This window comes from Salvelinus alpinus, chromosome 30 (genome assembly GCF_045679555.1).
Source record: "Salvelinus alpinus chromosome 30, SLU_Salpinus.1, whole genome shotgun sequence".
NCBI lineage: Eukaryota > Metazoa > Chordata > Actinopteri > Salmoniformes > Salmonidae > Salvelinus > Salvelinus alpinus.
In genome coordinates, this window is record NC_092115.1 from 11,091,784 (window position 1) to 11,108,890 (window position 17,107).

Below are 17,107 nucleotides of genomic sequence, written 5' to 3' on the forward strand. Positions count from 1 at the left end.
TATTACATTTTTTTTTAAATTACCATAAGATTTACACTCACAAAAGTTCCAGAGGAGTAGAGACATTTCAAATGTCATGTTATGGCTATATACAGTGTTGTAACGATGTACAAAAAAGTACAAAAGGGAAAATAAATATTGGTTGTATTTACAACAGTGTTTGTTCTTCACTTGTTGTCCTTTTCTTGTCCTTTTTCATCAAATCTTGCTGCTGTGATGTCACACTGTGGTATTTCACCCAATAGATATGGGAGTTTATTAAAATTGATTTGTTTTCTAATTCTTTGTGGATCTGTGTAATCTGAGGGAAATATGTGTCTCTAATATGGTCATATATTTGGCAGGAGATTAGGAAGTGCAGCTCAGTTTCCACCTCATTTTGTGGGCAGTGTGCACATAGCCTTCTCTTGAGAGCCAGGTCTGCCTACGGTGGCCTTTCTCTAAAGCAAGGCTATGTTCACTGAGTCTGTACATAGTCAAAGCTTTCCTTAAATTTGGGTCAGGCACAGTGGTCAGGTATTCTGCCACTGTGTACTCTCTGTTTAGGGCCAAATAGCATTCTAGTTTGCTCAGTTCTTTTGTTAATTCTTTCCAAGGTGTCAAGTAATGATCTTTTTGTTTTCTCATGATTTGGTTAGGTGTAATTGTGTTGCTGTCCTGGGGCTCTGATTGTGTTTGTGAACAGAGCCCCATGACCAGCTTGCTTAGGGGACTCGTCGCCAGGTTAATCTCTCCGTAGGTGATGGCTTTGTTATGGAAGGTTTGGGAATCGCTTCCTTTTAGGTGGTTGTAGAATTTAACGTCTCTTTTCTGGATTTTGATAATTAGCGGGTATCGGCTTAATTCTGCTCTGCATGCATTATTTGGTGTTTTACGTTGTACACTGAGGATATTTTTCCAGAATTCTGCAAGCAGAGTCTCAATTTGGTGTTTCTCTCATTTTGTGAATTCTTGGTTGGTGAATGTACCCCAGACCTCACAACCATTAAGGGCAATGGGTTCTACAACTAATTCAAGTATTTCTAGCCAGATCCTAATTGGTATGTTGAATTTTATATTCCTTTTAATGGTGTAGAAGGCCCTTCTTGCCTTGTCTCTCAGATCATTCACAGCTTTGTGGAAGTTACCTTTGGTGTCGCTGATGTTTAACCCGAGGTACGTATAGTTTTTGTTGTTGCTCGGGGCAACGGTGTCTAGATGGAATTTCTATTTCTGTATTTTTTGGAACACCATTGTTTTTGTCTTACTGAGATTTACTGTCAGGGCCCAGGTCTGTCAGGGCCCAGGTCTGTCAGGGCCCAGGTCTGTCAGGGCCCAGGTCTAGCAGAATCTGTGCAGAATATCTAGGTGCTGCTGTAGGCCCTCCTTGGTTGGGGACAGAAGCACCAGATCATCAGCAAACAGTAGATATTTGACTTCAGATTCTAGTAGGGTGAGGCCGGGTGCTGCAGACTGTCCTAGTGCCCTCGCCAATTCGTTGATATATATGTTGAAGAGGGTGGGGCTTAAGCTGCATCCCTGTCTCATCCCACAGTCCTGTGGAAAGAAATATGTTTTTTTCTTTTAGCCAATTTTGCCTATTTTTTGTGTACATGTATTTTATAATGTTGTATGTTTTTCCCCCAACACCGCTTTCCATCAATTTGTACAGCCGACCCTTATGCCAAATTGAGTCAAAAGCTTTTTTTAAATCAACTAAGCATGAGAAGACTTTGCCTTTGTTTTGGTTTGTTTGTTTGTCAATTAGGGTGTGCAGGGTGAATACTTGGTCTGTAGTACGGTAATTTGATAAAAGGCCAATTTGACATTTACTCAGTATATTGTTTTCACTGAGGAAATGTACGAGTCTCCTGTTAATGAAAATGCAGAGGATTTTCCCAAGGTTGCTGTATCTCACAGTAGTTATTGGAGTCAAATCTGTCTCCACTTCCACTTTTGTGGTTTGGGGTGATCAGTTCTTGGTTCCAAGTATTGGGGAAGATGCCAGAGCTTAGGATGATGTTCAAAAGTTTAAGTATCGCCAATTTGAATTTGCAGTCTGTATATTTTATCATTTTATTTCGGATACCATCAACACCACAAGCCTTTTTGGGTTGGAGGGTTTGTATTTTGTCCTGTAGTTCATTCAATGTAATTGGAGAATCCAGTGGGTTCTGGTAGTCTTTAATAGTTGATTCTAAGATTTGCATTTGATCATGTATATGTTTTTGCTGTTTGTTCTTTGTTATAGAACCAAAACGATTGGAGAAGTGGTTTATATATATACATCTACGTTTTGGATAGATAACTCTTCGTGTTGTTGTTTGTTTAGTGTGTTCCACAGGAGGTTGGTGGCACCTTAATTGGGGAGGACAGGCTTTTGGTAATGGCTGGAGCGGAATAGTGGAATGGTATCCAATACATCAAACAAATGGTTTCCATGGTTTCCAGGTGTTTGATGCCATTCCATTTGCTCCGTTCCAGACATTATTATGAGCCGTTGTAACAGTTTTCTTCCTGGGATGAAGGAGAGGACCAAAACGCAGCGCGGCTAGTGTTCAACATGTTTAATAAAGAGAATAACGTGAACACTACAAACTACAAAACAATAAATGCGAAAACCGAAACAGTCCTATCTGGTGCAGAACACAAAGACAGGAGACAACCACCCACAAATCCCAACAGAAAACAGGCTACCTTAATATGGTTCCCAATCAGAGACAATGACAAACACCTGCCTCTGATTGAGAACCACATCAGGCCAATTGACAATCCCCACATAGAAACACAAAACATAGAATGCCCACCCAGCTCACGTCCTGACCAACACAAAACAAGGAAAACACACAAGAACTATGGTCAGAACGTGACAGCCGTCCTCCCCTCAGCAGCCTCCACTGGTGTGTTCCAATGTTCCCAGAAGTGGGTAGATTCTATGGATTCTTCAGTTAAATTGAGCTGATTTCTGATGTGCGGTTCCTTCTTTTTCCGTAGTGTATTTCTGTATTGTTTTAGTGATTCACCATAGTGAAGGCTCACGTTTTCTGGGTCTCTATGTTTTTGGTTGAATAGGTTTCTCAATTTCTTTCATAGGTTTTGCATTCTTCATCAAACCATTTGTCATTGTTGTTCATTCTGCTTGACATTTTTAGATTTGATAGGGAAGCTTAGAGGTCAAATATACTGTTTAGGTTTTCTACTGCCAAGTTTACACCTTTACTATTACAGTGAAACATTTTGTCCAGGAAGTTGTCTAGAAGAGATTAAATATGTTGTTGCCTAATTGTTTTACTGGTAAGTTTCTACACTACTTTCCTTCCATCTATAGCATTTCTTTAATATTGTGCAGTTCCTTTGGCTTTGATGCCTCATGATTGAGTATTGCCCTGTTCAAGTAGACTGTGATTTTGCTGTGATCTGACTGAGGTGTCAGTGGGCTGACTGTGAACACTCTGAGAGACTCTGGGTTGAGGTCAGTGATAAAGTAATCTACAGTACTAATGCCAAGGGATGAGCTGTAGGTGTACATACCGTAAGAGTCCCCTCGAAGCCTACCATTAACTATGTACAGACCCAGCGTGTGACAGAGCTGCAGGAGTTGTGACCCGGAAAGTAGTGTAGAAACCTACCAAAAAACACCTGTCTGTCTGTCTGCCTGCCTGTCTGCCTGTCGATCTGTGTCTGTCAGTCAGTCGATCAGTCAGTCGATCTGTGTCTGGCTGTCAGTCAGTCAGTCGATCTGTGTCTCTGTCTGTCTGTCTGTCTGTCAGTCAGTCAGTATGTCGATCTGAGTCTGTCAGTCAGTCTGTCGGTGCCTGTCTGTCTGCCTGCCTGTCTGTCTGCCTGTCATGTCTGTCAGTCAGTCTGTCGATCTGTGTCTGTCTGTATGTCTGTCTGTCTGACTGTCTGTCCTTCCATCAGTCCTTTAATTTATACTTCCTTCCATCCATCCCTCCATTCATGAATCAATCTACCCTTCATCTACCCTTCCATTAGTCTTTCCATCTACCCATCTAACCATCATTCATCCTTCCATCCACTCTCAGGGTGATGCTGGGTTTGAGATCCTAGGTCCAGCCGGCCTTAAAGGTTTCCCAGGTGGTGTTGGGGCCCAGGGCCCTCCTGGAGATCCAGGAGTACTGGGCCGACCAGGGAGTCCGGGACCACCCGGCCTCAATGGGTCCTCAGGCCCCAAAGGTACTTACTGTACACACAGGTAGACCCAGACACAGCACAGGTAGACCCAGACACAGCACAGGTAGACCCAGACACAGCACAGGTAGACCCAGACACAGCACACGTAGACGCAGACACAGCACGGGTAGACACAACACAGGTAGACCCAGACACGACACGGACATGGGACACACACACGGACACACACACAAATTCACCATCACAACATATCCATCTGTCACGTTCCTGACCTGTTTTATGTTATTTTTGTATGTGTTTAGAGGGTCAGGGCGTGAGTTGGGGTGGGCATTATATGTTTTGTGTTTCTATGTTTAGGTCACTTGTAATTAGCCTTATATGGTTCTCAATCAGAGACAGGTGTTTGACGTTTTCCTCTGATTGAGAACCATATATAGGTTGGCTGTTTCACACTGTTTGTTTGTGGGTGATTGTCTCCTGTGTTTGTGTCTGCGCACCACACGGGATTGTTTCGGTTGTTTTCGTTTTGATGTAGTCTGTTTCCTGCTCGTGTGTTCTTCGTGTCATTATGTAAGTTCCATGTTCAGGTTTCGTCTACGTTGTCCGTTTGTTATTTTGTAATCATTTCAAGTATAGTTCGTTTTTGTTCTTGTTTAAATAAATTCATTATGTCTACATACCTCGCTGCGTATTGGTCCACCGATCCTTCTCTCCTCTCCTCGTCCGAGGAAGAGGAGGACGACACCCGTTACACCATCACACACTCCATCTTTCACTTTTTCTGCGCATTCATGCACAGTTATATTGAGGCATATACACTCCATCAAATTCACACCGATGTATTTAAACACTGGTACACATACTCCCAGGTACTTATGGCCTTATGCCTGATATGTTTGTAGGAAGTAAAGGTGTAGATGGTTCCCAAGGACCTCCTGGTTACGCAAGTACTTGCTGTACTGAAGGCCCAACCGGACCACCAGGGCTGTCAGGCAGACCTGGACCCCCAGGTGAGCTGGTGAAGCCTGAATGTTCCTAATGTCCCTAACATACAACTGGTTGTCTTCCTAATGTCTCTAACATACAACTGGTTGTCTTCCTAATGTCTCTAACATACAATTGGTTGTCTTCTTAATGTCTCTAACATACAACTGGTTGTCTTCCTAATGTCCCTAACATACAACTGGTTGTCTTCCTAATGTCCCTAACATACAACTGGTTGTCTTCCTAATGTCCCTAACATACAACTAGTTGTCTTCCTAATGTCTCTAACATACAACTGGTTGTCTTCCTAATGTCCCTAACATACAACTGGTTGTCTTCCTAATGTCCCTAACATACAACTGGTTGTCTTCCTAATGTCCCTAACATACAACTGGTTGTCTTCGAGACAACATAATAATTTTCTCTTTCTCTCTTCGTTCATTCCTACCATTCTCCATTCTCATTCCTTCTCTTCCTCTCTCTCCCTCTCTCGTCCTCTCCGTCTCTCTATTCCTCTCTTTCTCTCCCTTTCTCTTTTTCACCCTCTCTTTTCCTCTCCCTCTCTTTCTCTCTTTCTCTCTCTCTTCCGCTCCCTCTCTCTCTTCCGCTCCCTCTCTCTCTTTCCCTCTCTTCCTCTCTCCCTCTCTCTCTCCCTCTCTCTCCCCCTCTCTATTTCCCTCTCTTCCTCTCCCCCTCTCTCTCTCCCTCTCTCTTCCTCTCTCTCCCTCTCTCTCTCCCTCTCTCTCTCTTTCTCTCTCTCTTCCTCTCTCTCTTCCTCTCCCTCTCTCTCTTCCTCTCCCTCTCTCTCTTTCTATCCCTCTCTCTTGCTCCCCCTCTCTTGCTCCCTCTCTCTCTTCCTCTCCCTCTCTCTTTCTTTCCCTCTCTCCCTCTCCCTCTCTCTCCCTCTGTCTCCCTCTCTCTTTCTCTCTTCCTCTCCCTCTTCCTCTCCCTCTCTCTCTCCCTCTCTCTCTCTTCCTCCCTCTCCCTCTCTCTCTCCCTCTCCCTCTCTCTCTTCCTCTCCCTCTCTCTCTCTTCCTCTCTCTTCCTCTCCCTCTCTTCCTCTCCCATCTCTTTTTCTCCCTCTCTTCCTTTCCCTCTGTTCACTATTTACATATTTTCCTTGCTTTCTTTTGCTCTTATCCACTACTCTATGACTTTCCCCTCTTACCCAGGTGCTAATGGAGAGATTGGTTCGCGCGGGGACCCTGGCGCCCCGGGGTTTGGAAGTTCAGGCCCGGCTGGTGACCCTGGGCCCCCTGGGGCCTCCGAACCCGGAGTGCAGGGCCTGACTGGACAGATGGGAGGCAGAGGGAGAGACGGGTTACCAGGTGTACCAGGTACAGTAACATCACTGACACATTCAACACATTCAACACCAGGTACAGTAACAGCGCTGACACATTCAACACTAGGGACAATAACATCACTGACACATTCAACACATTCAACACCAGGTACAGTAACAGCACTGACACATTCCACACCAGGTACAGTAACAGCACTGACACACTCAACACCAGGTACAGTAACAGCACTGACACATTCAACACCAGGTACAGTAACAGCACTGACACATTCAACACCAGGTACAGTAACAGCACTGACACATTCAACACTAGGTACAGTAACATCACTGACACATTCAACACATTCAACACCAGGTACAGTAACAGCACTGACACATTCCACACCAGGTACAGTAACAGCACTGACACATTCCACACCAGGTACAGTAACAGCACTGACACATTCAACACCAGGTACAGTAACAGCACTGACACATTCAACACATTCAACACCAGGTACAGTAACAGCACTGACACATTCCACACCAGGTACAGTAACATCACTGACACATTCAACACCAGGTACAGTAACATCACTGACACATTCCACACCAGGTACAGTAACAGCACTGACACATTCCACACATTCAACACCAGGTACAGTAACAGAACTGACACATTCAACACCAGGTATAGTAACAGCACTGACACACTCAACACCAGGTACAGTAACAGCACTGACACATTCAACACCAGGTACAGTAACAGCACTGACACATTGAACACATTGGTAACACTTCAAAGAGGACAGATGTAATAGATGTAATACATGATATAAGCATGAATGAGCACTTACAGTATACTGTCTTATTATAAGGCTTAGCCAAGTTACACTGGTCTCAGATGAAGGCATGTTCTTGTCTATGTCTGTTTGTTTTATAAGTCTGATTCACCGCCGTAGCCCTAGTAGGAATTGCCTCAAGGGGATAAATTAAGTTTGATTGCATTGAATGTGGAAAGACATTGAGTGCTCCAGTATCATTACCATGAGTTTGTCTAATGCCAGGGATTTGGTTAATGTATTTTTTACTTTAATATGTTACCTACTACAGTAGTTGATGTATTATGTTACCTACTACAGTAGTTGATGTAGTATATGTTCCCTCCTACAGTAGTTGATGTAGTATATGTTACCTACTACAGTAGTTGATGTAGTATATGTTACCTACTACAGTAGTTGATGTAGTATATGTTACCTCCTACAGTAGTTGATGTAGTATATGTTACCTCCTACAGTAGTTGATGTAGTATATGTTACCTGCTACAGTAGTTGATGTAGTATATGTTACCTCCTACAGTAGTTGATGTAGTATATGTTACCTACTACAGTAGTTGATGTAGTATGTTACCTACTACAGTAGTTGATGTAGTATATGTTACCTCCTACAGTAGTTGATGTAGTATATGTTACCTACTACAGTAGTTGATGTAGTATATGTTACCTCCTACAGTAGTTGATGTAGTATATGTTACCTGCTACAGTAGTTGATGTAGTATATGTTACCTCCTACAGTAGTTGATGTAGTATATGTTACCTACTACAGTAGTTGATGTAGTATGTTACCTACTACAGTAGTTGATGTAGTATATGTTACCTCCTACAGTAGTTGATGTAGTATATGTTACCTACTACAGTAGTTGATGTAGCATATGTTACCTACTACAGTAGTTGATGTAGTATATGTTACCTACTACAGTAGTTGATGTAGTATATGTTACCTCCTACAGTAGTTGATGTAGTATATGTTACCTCCTACAGTAGTTGATGTAGTATATGTTACCTCCTACAGTAGTTGATGTAGTATATGTTACCTCCTACAGTAGTTGATGTAGTATATGTTACCTCCTACAGTAGTTGATGTAGTATATGTTACCTACTACAGTAGTTGATGTAGTATATGTTGCCTGCTACAGTAGTTGATGTAGTATATGTTACCTGCTACAGTAGTTGATGTAGTATATGTTGCCTGCTACAGTAGTATATGTTACCTACTACAGTAGTTGATGTAGTATATGTTACCTGCTACAGTAGTATATGTTACCTACTACAGTAGTTGATGTAGTATATGTTACCTGCTATAGTAGTTGATGTAGTATATGTTACCTACTACAGTAGTTGATGTAGTATATGTTACCTGCTACAGTAGTATATGTTACCTACTACAGTAGTTGATGTAGTATATGTTACCTACTACAGTAGTTGATGTAGCATATGTTACCTGCTACAGTAGTTGATGTAGTATATGTTACCTACTACAGTAGTTGATGTAGCATATGTTACCTACTACAGTAGTTGATGTAGTATATGTTCCCTCCTACAGTAGTTGATGTAGTATATGTTACCTCCTACAGTAGTATATGTTACCTACTACAGGTCCTAGAGGTGACCCAGGAAGACCTGGACCGGGCCCTGACGGCCCACCTGGAGCTGAAGGACCACCCGGTCCCAAAGGTCAGAGGTCACACACATGTACAGACTCACACACATGGGCGTGCATACACACACACACACACACACACACACACACACACACACACACACACACACACACACACACACACACACACACACACACATACAGACGTGCAAGAACACTCACACGTACAAATAAACTGTCACATTTACACAATGATGATGAAGGTGTGAATTATGACAATAGATTATATGATTTTTGGGGGGGGGATGTGGTTCTGGGCAGGATCGGTTGGCCCTGATGGGGAGAAAGGTCACAGTGGTGTACCAGGCTGTGTGGGGGGCGACGGGCCCCCAGGCCCTTGTGGACCATCATCCAATACAGTCATACACGGGCCCCCAGGGGACCCTGGGAAACGTGGTGAGCGCCATAGAGATGAGCGAACAATTCAATCAAACATGCAGTGCGGTATTTATGCAGAAGATCATTTTTCCCCCCCAATGCTATGATCAGTTCCATTTGAATCTCGGACTATGTGTTGTAAGAGAATTACTATTAGAAATATTGTGATTGATATGGTCATTTAACACGTTAACATGTTGTTTGTCTCTTATGCAATAGGTCTGCCTGGTTTCCATGGTGCTAAAGGACATCCTGGATATCCTGGACCCAAAGGCATTGATGGGAGGGACGGTGACCCAGGAAATGGGCCGAGAGGTCTGTGTGTATTATAAACTAGAAAAGGAAACGTCATGCTTCGTGGTAGTGACTGCTGGAGTGATGGTAGTTGTGGTAACGCATTTAAAAAACGTTTTTTTTTTACTCTGCAAGTCAATATGCCCGATATCAGCATGGCCGATACTAGATATCGGCGGCAGGTAACCTAGTGGTTAGAGCGTTGGACTAGTAACCGAAAAGTTGCAAGATCGAATCCCCGAGCTGACAAGGTGAAAATCTGTCGTTCTGCCCCTTAACAAGGTAGTTAACCCACTGTTCCTAGGCCGTCATTGAAAATAAGAATTTGTTCTTAACTGACTTGCCTGGTTAAATAAATAAATATCACCATGTCTAGTCACATCCAAATCAGCTTAAATAAACTTTATTCAGCTGCACAATCAATTTCACACACTTAAGGATGATTCTTGACTTGAAATGCAAACCATGCTAATATTGGGGATGTTGTCATGGTATCGCTATCCCGGGCAATCCCATCTACTCGTAAGTCACAGCACTACATAAACAATCTCATCTACTCGTAAGTCGCAGCACTACATATACAAAGGATGGTGTTAATTGTCCAGAACCTGATTTGCAAATGTCAGAGAACAACAGAGTTCATATTGTGATATTGAACCCGATTTATTAAAGTAGAATGAAGACGGACAAGACGGACAAGAGAACCATCAACTACATAAACCCTATGGTCAGTCCGTCCCCGGCACGATATCAATCAAGGACAAGTGGGAGTGGTAATTGTCCGGAACCTGATTTGCAGAAGTCAGAACCAATTACAAGAGTTCACAAAGAGTTCAGCTATATAGAAAAAAAGAAAGGTTGTTTCACGTTCCTCATAGTTCCTCATAGTTCCTCATAGTTCCTGATAGTTCCTCATAGTTCTTCATAGTTCCTTATAGTTCCTTATAGTTCCTCATAGTTCCTCATAGTTCCTCATAGTTCCTCATAGTTCCTCATAGTTCCTCATCGTTCTTCATAGTTCCTTATAGTTCCTTATAGTTCCTTATAGTTCCTCATGGTTCCTCATGATTCCTCATAGTTCCTCATAGTTCCTCATAGTTCCTCATAGTTCCTCATAGTTCCTCAGAGTTCCTCATCATTCTTCATAGTTCCTCATAGTTCTTCATAGTTCCTGATAGTTCCTCATAGTTCCTTATAGTTCCTCAGAGTTCCTCATCATTCTTCATAGTTCCTTATAGTTCCTCATAGTTCCTCATAGTTCCTCATAGTTCCTTATAGTTCCTCATAGTTCCTCATAGTTCCTCATAGTTCCTCATCGTTCTTCATAGTTCCTTATAGTTCCTTATAGTTCCTCATGGTTCCTCATAGTTCCTTATAGTTCCTCATAGTTCCTTATAGTTCCTCATAGTTCCTTATAGTTCCTCATAGTTCCTTGCGGCCTCCTAAATAGACTGAGACTGACTACCTCAAGACTGTGTCGTAAACTTTGGTCTTTTGCTCACCATAAGACAGTTACAGTATATACAATCGGATATATACACATTCTTTACCATGTATCATAATTTCATCCAGGTAAGCATACCTGTGTATTATGGATGAGGTAAGCATGCCTGTGTATTATGAACGGGGTAAGCATGCCTGTGTATTATGGATGAGGTAAGCATGCCTGTGTATTATGAACGGGGTAAGCATGACTGTGTATTATGGATGAGGTAAGCATGCCTGTGTATTATGGATGAGGTAAGCATGCCTGTGTATTATGGATGAGGTAAGCATGCCTGTGTATTATGGATGGGGTAAGCATGCCTGTGTATTATGGATGAGGTAAGCATGCCTGTGTATTATGGATGAGGTAATCATGCCTGTATATTATGGATGAGGTAATCATGCCTGTGTATTATGGGTGAGGTAAGCATGCCTGTGTATTATAGATGAGGTAATCATGCCTGTGTATTATGGATGAGGTAATCATGCCTGTGTATTATGGATGAGGTAAGCATGCCTGTGTATTATGGATGAGGTAAGCATGCCTGTGTATTATGGATGAGGTAATCATGCCTGTGTATTATGGATGAGGTAATCATGCCTGTGTATTATGGATGAGGTAATCATGCCTGTGTATTATGGATGAGGTAAGCATGCCTGTGTATTATGGATGAGGTAAGCATGCCTGTGTATTATGGATGAGGTAAGCATGCCTGTGTATTATGAACGGGGTAAGCATGCCTGTGTATTATGAACGGGGTAAGCATGCCTGTGTATTATGGATGAGGTAAGCATGCCTGTGTATTATGGATGAGGTAAGCATGCCTGTGTATTATGGATGAGGTAAGCATGCCTGTGTATTATAGATGGGGTAAGCATGCCTGTGTATTATGGATGGGGTAAGCATGCCTGTGTATTATAGATGGGGTAAGCATGCCTGTGTATTATGAATGGGGTAAGCATGCCTGTGTATTATGAATGGGGTAAGCATGCCTGTGTATTATGGATGGGGTAAGCATGCCTGTGTATTATGGATGGGGTAAGCATGCCTGTGTATTATGGATGAGGTAAGCATGCCTGTGTATTATGGATGAGGTAAGCATGCCTGTGTATTATGGATGAGGTAAGCATGCCTGTGTATTATGGATGAGGTAAGCATGCCTGTGTATTATGGATGAGGTAAGCATGCCTGTGTATTATGGATGAGGTAAGCATGACTGCGTATTATGAATGGGGTAAGCATATACAAATACTAAAAGCATTTAATCAGACAACTAAAAGATGTGCAACATTAAAATATTTTCTCACTTACTAGCCCCAGAGATAGGCTATCCAATGTCAAACCAATTTTTCCATGGTGGCACACTGGCCGACTGAAGCTAATTGGCGAAATAAGTTGGCTAGTACTAGCTAGCCTAGGTGACTTCAAGACACAAGACCTGTTTCAAGTTGTCTAGAAGGGTGAGTGACTAACTGTGTTCTGTTTTGGCAGAATTCTGATACACATAATGACGCTGGATTCAAAACGTAGAGTTTTTCAATTTAAATTATTATACAAAATTCTTGCAACCAATAGAATGTTATATATATATGGGGGATACACCCATTCCAGCTTTGCAGATTTAGCTGCAAAGAGGCAATCATTACAGCATTTGTTTTGGTACTTGACCATATGTAGCTTGTTTTTGGACGCAGGTTCAGGAATGGCTGATAGCTCCAGGTAAATGGAGCTAACGCAGCAAATAGCACTACTGGAGGATTTGAAAAGTCATAGTCAATCCATCAATAATATAATAATACTCTTAGCAAAAATGTTTCTTTCATTTACAATCTGTAAAAAAAACTATGAGAATATAAAAGGTTCAGAACTTTTGTAAAACAGCACAGCACAAAATATATGGCAGATAGAAATCAAAACTGGATGCTGTTCAGAGATAGATGGGAGGGATTGAGGGTAGCTGAAGGATGGGACTAAAAACTATCAAAGCAGTTGTTGTCCATTAGTTTACTCCAATTAGGGGAGGGGTGGTAGGGTTAGGAGAAAATAATAAAACACAGATATATATATATATATATCATACAGTTGAAGTCGGAAGTTTAGGTTGGAGTCATTAAAACTTGTTTTTCAACCACTCCACAAATTTCTTGTTAACAAACTATAGTTTTGGCAAGTCGGTTAGGACATCTACTTTGTGCATGACACAAGTCATTTTTCCAAACAATTGTTTACAGACAGATTATTTCACTTATAATTCACTGTATCACAATTCCAGTGGGTCAGAAGTTTACATACACTAAGTTGACTGTGCCTTTAAATAGCTTGGAAAATTCCAGAAAATGATGTCATGGCTTTAGAAGCTCTTTGCTTGACATCATGGGAAAATCAAAAGAAATCAGGAAAGACCTCAGAAAAAAAATTGTAGACCTCCACGAGTCTCATTCATCCTTGGGAGCCAAATTCCTGAAGGTACCACGTTCATCTGTACAAACAATAGTACGCAAGTATAAACACCATGGGACCACGCAGCCGTCATACTGCTCAGGAAGGAGATGCGTTCTGTCTCCTAGAGATTAACGTACTTTGGTGCGAAAAGTGCAAATCAATCCCAGAACAACAGCAAAGGACCTTGTGAAGATGCTGGAGGAAACAGGTACAAAAGTATCTATATCCACAGTAAAACGAGTCCTATATCGACATAACCTGAAAGGCCGATCAGCAAGGAAGAAGCCACTGCTCCAAACTGCCATAAAAAAGCCAGACTACGGTTTGCAACTGCACATGGGGACAAAGATCGTACTCTGGTCTGATGAAACAAAAATATACTGTAATAGCAGCAGCAATAGTAGCAGCAGCAGTAGTAGTAGTAGTAGTAGCAGCAACAGTAGTATCATAGCAGCAGTAGCAGTAGTAGCAGCAGCAGCAGTAGTAGTAGTAGTAGTAGTAGCAGCAACAGTAGTATCATAGCAGCAGTAGCAGTAGTAGCAGCAGTAGTAGCAGCAGCAGCAGTAGTAGTAGGATCAGCAGCAGCAGTAGTAGCAGTAGCAGCAGAAACAGTAGCCGTAGTAGTAGTGACTGGTTTAGTTTGATTTATAACAAGAGTATTGTCGGAATTCTAGAGTTTTCTTTCAGCAAGCACACTAATGATGTGTGTATGTTAGGCTGTCCAGGTGATCCTGGGGCTGATGGACTGTGCTCAGGAGGACCAGGCCCATCTGGACTCAGAGGAAATATGGGGCTCATGGGTCTACCAGGTAACACACACAATGACACACTGACACAAAAACACACACACAATGACACACTGACACAAACACACACACACAATGACACACTGACACACACTAGGCTTGGGTGGTATATCAATACCGACGGAATTACATTTATTTTATTTTGAATTATATCTTTTTGGGTTTGGTGTACCCTGAAGCTTGGAGGGTGCATGCTACGCCACTTCTTATAACTATACGTTAACTATCTATGTCACGTTCGTCGTATGAATCGGACCAAGGCGCAGCGTGGTATGCGTACATTCTTTAATATAATATGAATGAACACTGAACAAACTAACCAAAATAACAAGTGAAGCTATACAAAACGAGTGCTGACAGGCAACTACACATAGACAAGAACCCACGAACACCAAAGGGAAAATGGCTACCTAAATATGATCCCCAATCAGAGGCAACGATTAACAGCTGCCTCTGATTGGGAACCATATCAGGCCACCATAGACATACAAATCACCTAGACCTACAAAAACCCTAGACATACAAAAAACCCTAGACAATACAAAAACTAACGTACCCACCCTAGTCACACCCTGACCTAACCAAAATATAAAGAAAACAGAGATATCTCAGGTCAGGGCGTGACAATCTAAGATTTGTGCCAAATAAATTATCTCCGGCTCAGGACTCCAGCTATGCATTTGGTTTGCTAACTTGCTAACTTGCTAACTTGCTAGCTATGTGGCTAATGCAAGATCAATCTTCTTGGTTACGGCAGAGATAATCAATCCCCTCCTGGATCATGATCCCTGCTTCCTAAATGTGTTTTGTGTGCCAACATTTATTTGGCGGGGGGGGGGTGTTATTTTATTATTTTTTACGTTAGGAAAAAAATAGCGCTCTTGTATTACTGTTATACTGTATATACTCCGGGATGGTACAGGAACGGTATGAAGGTATTCAAATCTGGATAGCGCCCAACCCTAACACACACACACCAACACAACCACTGAAACACACACACACGCATACACTCACACACAAGCACAGCAATATTTGACTATTCAATAGTCTTCTTGTATGTTTATCATGCTGCATGGTATAACAATTTATCATATTGAAAAAGGCTCAAATTAATTAAAAGCCGATTGATGATGTTCTTACTGTTCGTATTGAGTTGTGTGGATGTGATTTTAAATTTCCATGGATTATAGGTTTTTCCTGTTATTGAGTTGTGAGGATATGATCTCGTAGGGCCCCGTGGAATAAAGGGAGGCCCGGGTTCCAATGGAGACCCAGGACTAGACGGTACGCCCGGTCCATGCGGGCCAAAAGGAACTAAAGGAGAGTCCAGTTGTGCAAAACCAGGCCTCACAGGATCACCTGGACAGAAGGTGCAATCAACAAACAGAACCACAGTCTATTACCAGCAATTGAAATCACTGCCACTGTGCAACACAATACTGTAAAACTATCGTCACAATTTAAACAACAATGTGACTATTACCTGACTCTGATAACACTATCCTCTCTGTCTGTCGGTCTGTCTGTCTTTGTCCCACTCGCTCTTTCTCATTCTCTCTTTCCCTCTCTAGGGTGAGCCAGCCTTGTATAACAAACATGACTCCAAAGGAATGAAAGGCTCTCCTGGTTACGCAGGTCCTCCAGGCTCCCACGGACCCTCTGGAGCCAAAGGAGACCCAGGACATCATGGTTATTACTACTGAAACACTGATTAGTATGATGAGGACTGTGTTTTGGGCTATCACATGACCTCGATTTTAACCTTTTCAGAAATGAGGATTTGACCAAAAATGAAAGCAATTGTCTGAGGATGGTGCTGGAGTGTGGTGCTGGAGTGTGGTGCTGGAGTGTGGTGCTGGAGTGTGGTGCTGGAGTGTGGTGCTGGAGTGTGGTGCTGGATTTGTGGTGCTGGATTTGTGGTGCTGGATTTGTGGTGCTGTCACGATCGTGTGGAGGAGAGACGGACCAAGGCGCAGCGGGATATGAATACATCTTCTTTTATTAGAACGACGAAGATGAACACGAAACACTTATACAAAAACAAACGACCGTGACGCTACAAACGAAAGTGCACACACAAGCTACTTACGTTCAACATAGACAATTACCCACAAACACCTAAAGCCTATGGCTACCTTAAATATGGCTCCCAATCAGAGACAACAATAACCAGCTGTCTCTGATTGAGAACCAAATCAGGCAACCATAGACTTTCCTAAACACCTACACTCAACCATAGACATACCTAGACACATACACTCCACACAAACCCATACACTACAACCAACACCCCCTATACCATATAATCACCCAAAACACACACATACCCCATGTCACACCCTGACCTAACTAAAATAATAAAGAAAACAAATACTAAGGCCAGGGCGTGACAGTACCCCCCCCAAAAGGTGCGGACTCCGGCCGCAAAACCTGACATATAAAGGGAGGGTCCGGGGTGGGCCCTAATATGGCGGCGGCTCGGGTGCGGGACGTGGCCCCCACTCCAGCATTGTCAATATCCGCTTCGGTGTCTCTGGTAGATCCTGGCTGACTGGCGGATTCAGCCGATCCCGGCTGACTGGCGACTCTGGCTGCTCATGGCTGGCGGGCGACTCTGGCTGCCCATGGCTGGCTGACGGCTCTGGACGCTCATGGCTGGCTGACGGCTCTGGACGCTCATGGCTGGCTGACGGCTCTGGACGCTCATGGCAGGCTGACGGCTCTGGACGCTCATGGCAGGCTGACGGCTCTGGACGCTCATGGCAGGCTGGCGGCTCTGGACGCTCATGGCAGGCT

At 42.9% G+C, this 17,107-nt stretch overlaps 1 protein-coding gene across 1 annotated transcript in view; it reads left to right on the plus strand.

The window, feature by feature from the left end:
* LOC139559949 (collagen alpha-5(IV) chain-like) overlaps window positions 1-17,107 on the plus strand; it is a 72,332-nt gene that overhangs the window by 42,292 nt on the left and 12,933 nt on the right. The window contains exons 30-38 of the mRNA XM_071376428.1: window positions 4,026-4,176; window positions 5,037-5,144; window positions 6,291-6,455; window positions 8,839-8,916; window positions 9,164-9,298; window positions 9,500-9,595; window positions 14,219-14,311; window positions 15,542-15,681; window positions 15,883-16,000. Of these exons, the coding sequence (XP_071232529.1) occupies window positions 4,026-4,176; window positions 5,037-5,144; window positions 6,291-6,455; window positions 8,839-8,916; window positions 9,164-9,298; window positions 9,500-9,595; window positions 14,219-14,311; window positions 15,542-15,681; window positions 15,883-16,000 (1,084 nt within the window). The remainder of the gene's footprint in view (window positions 1-4,025; window positions 4,177-5,036; window positions 5,145-6,290; window positions 6,456-8,838; window positions 8,917-9,163; window positions 9,299-9,499; window positions 9,596-14,218; window positions 14,312-15,541; window positions 15,682-15,882; window positions 16,001-17,107) is intronic.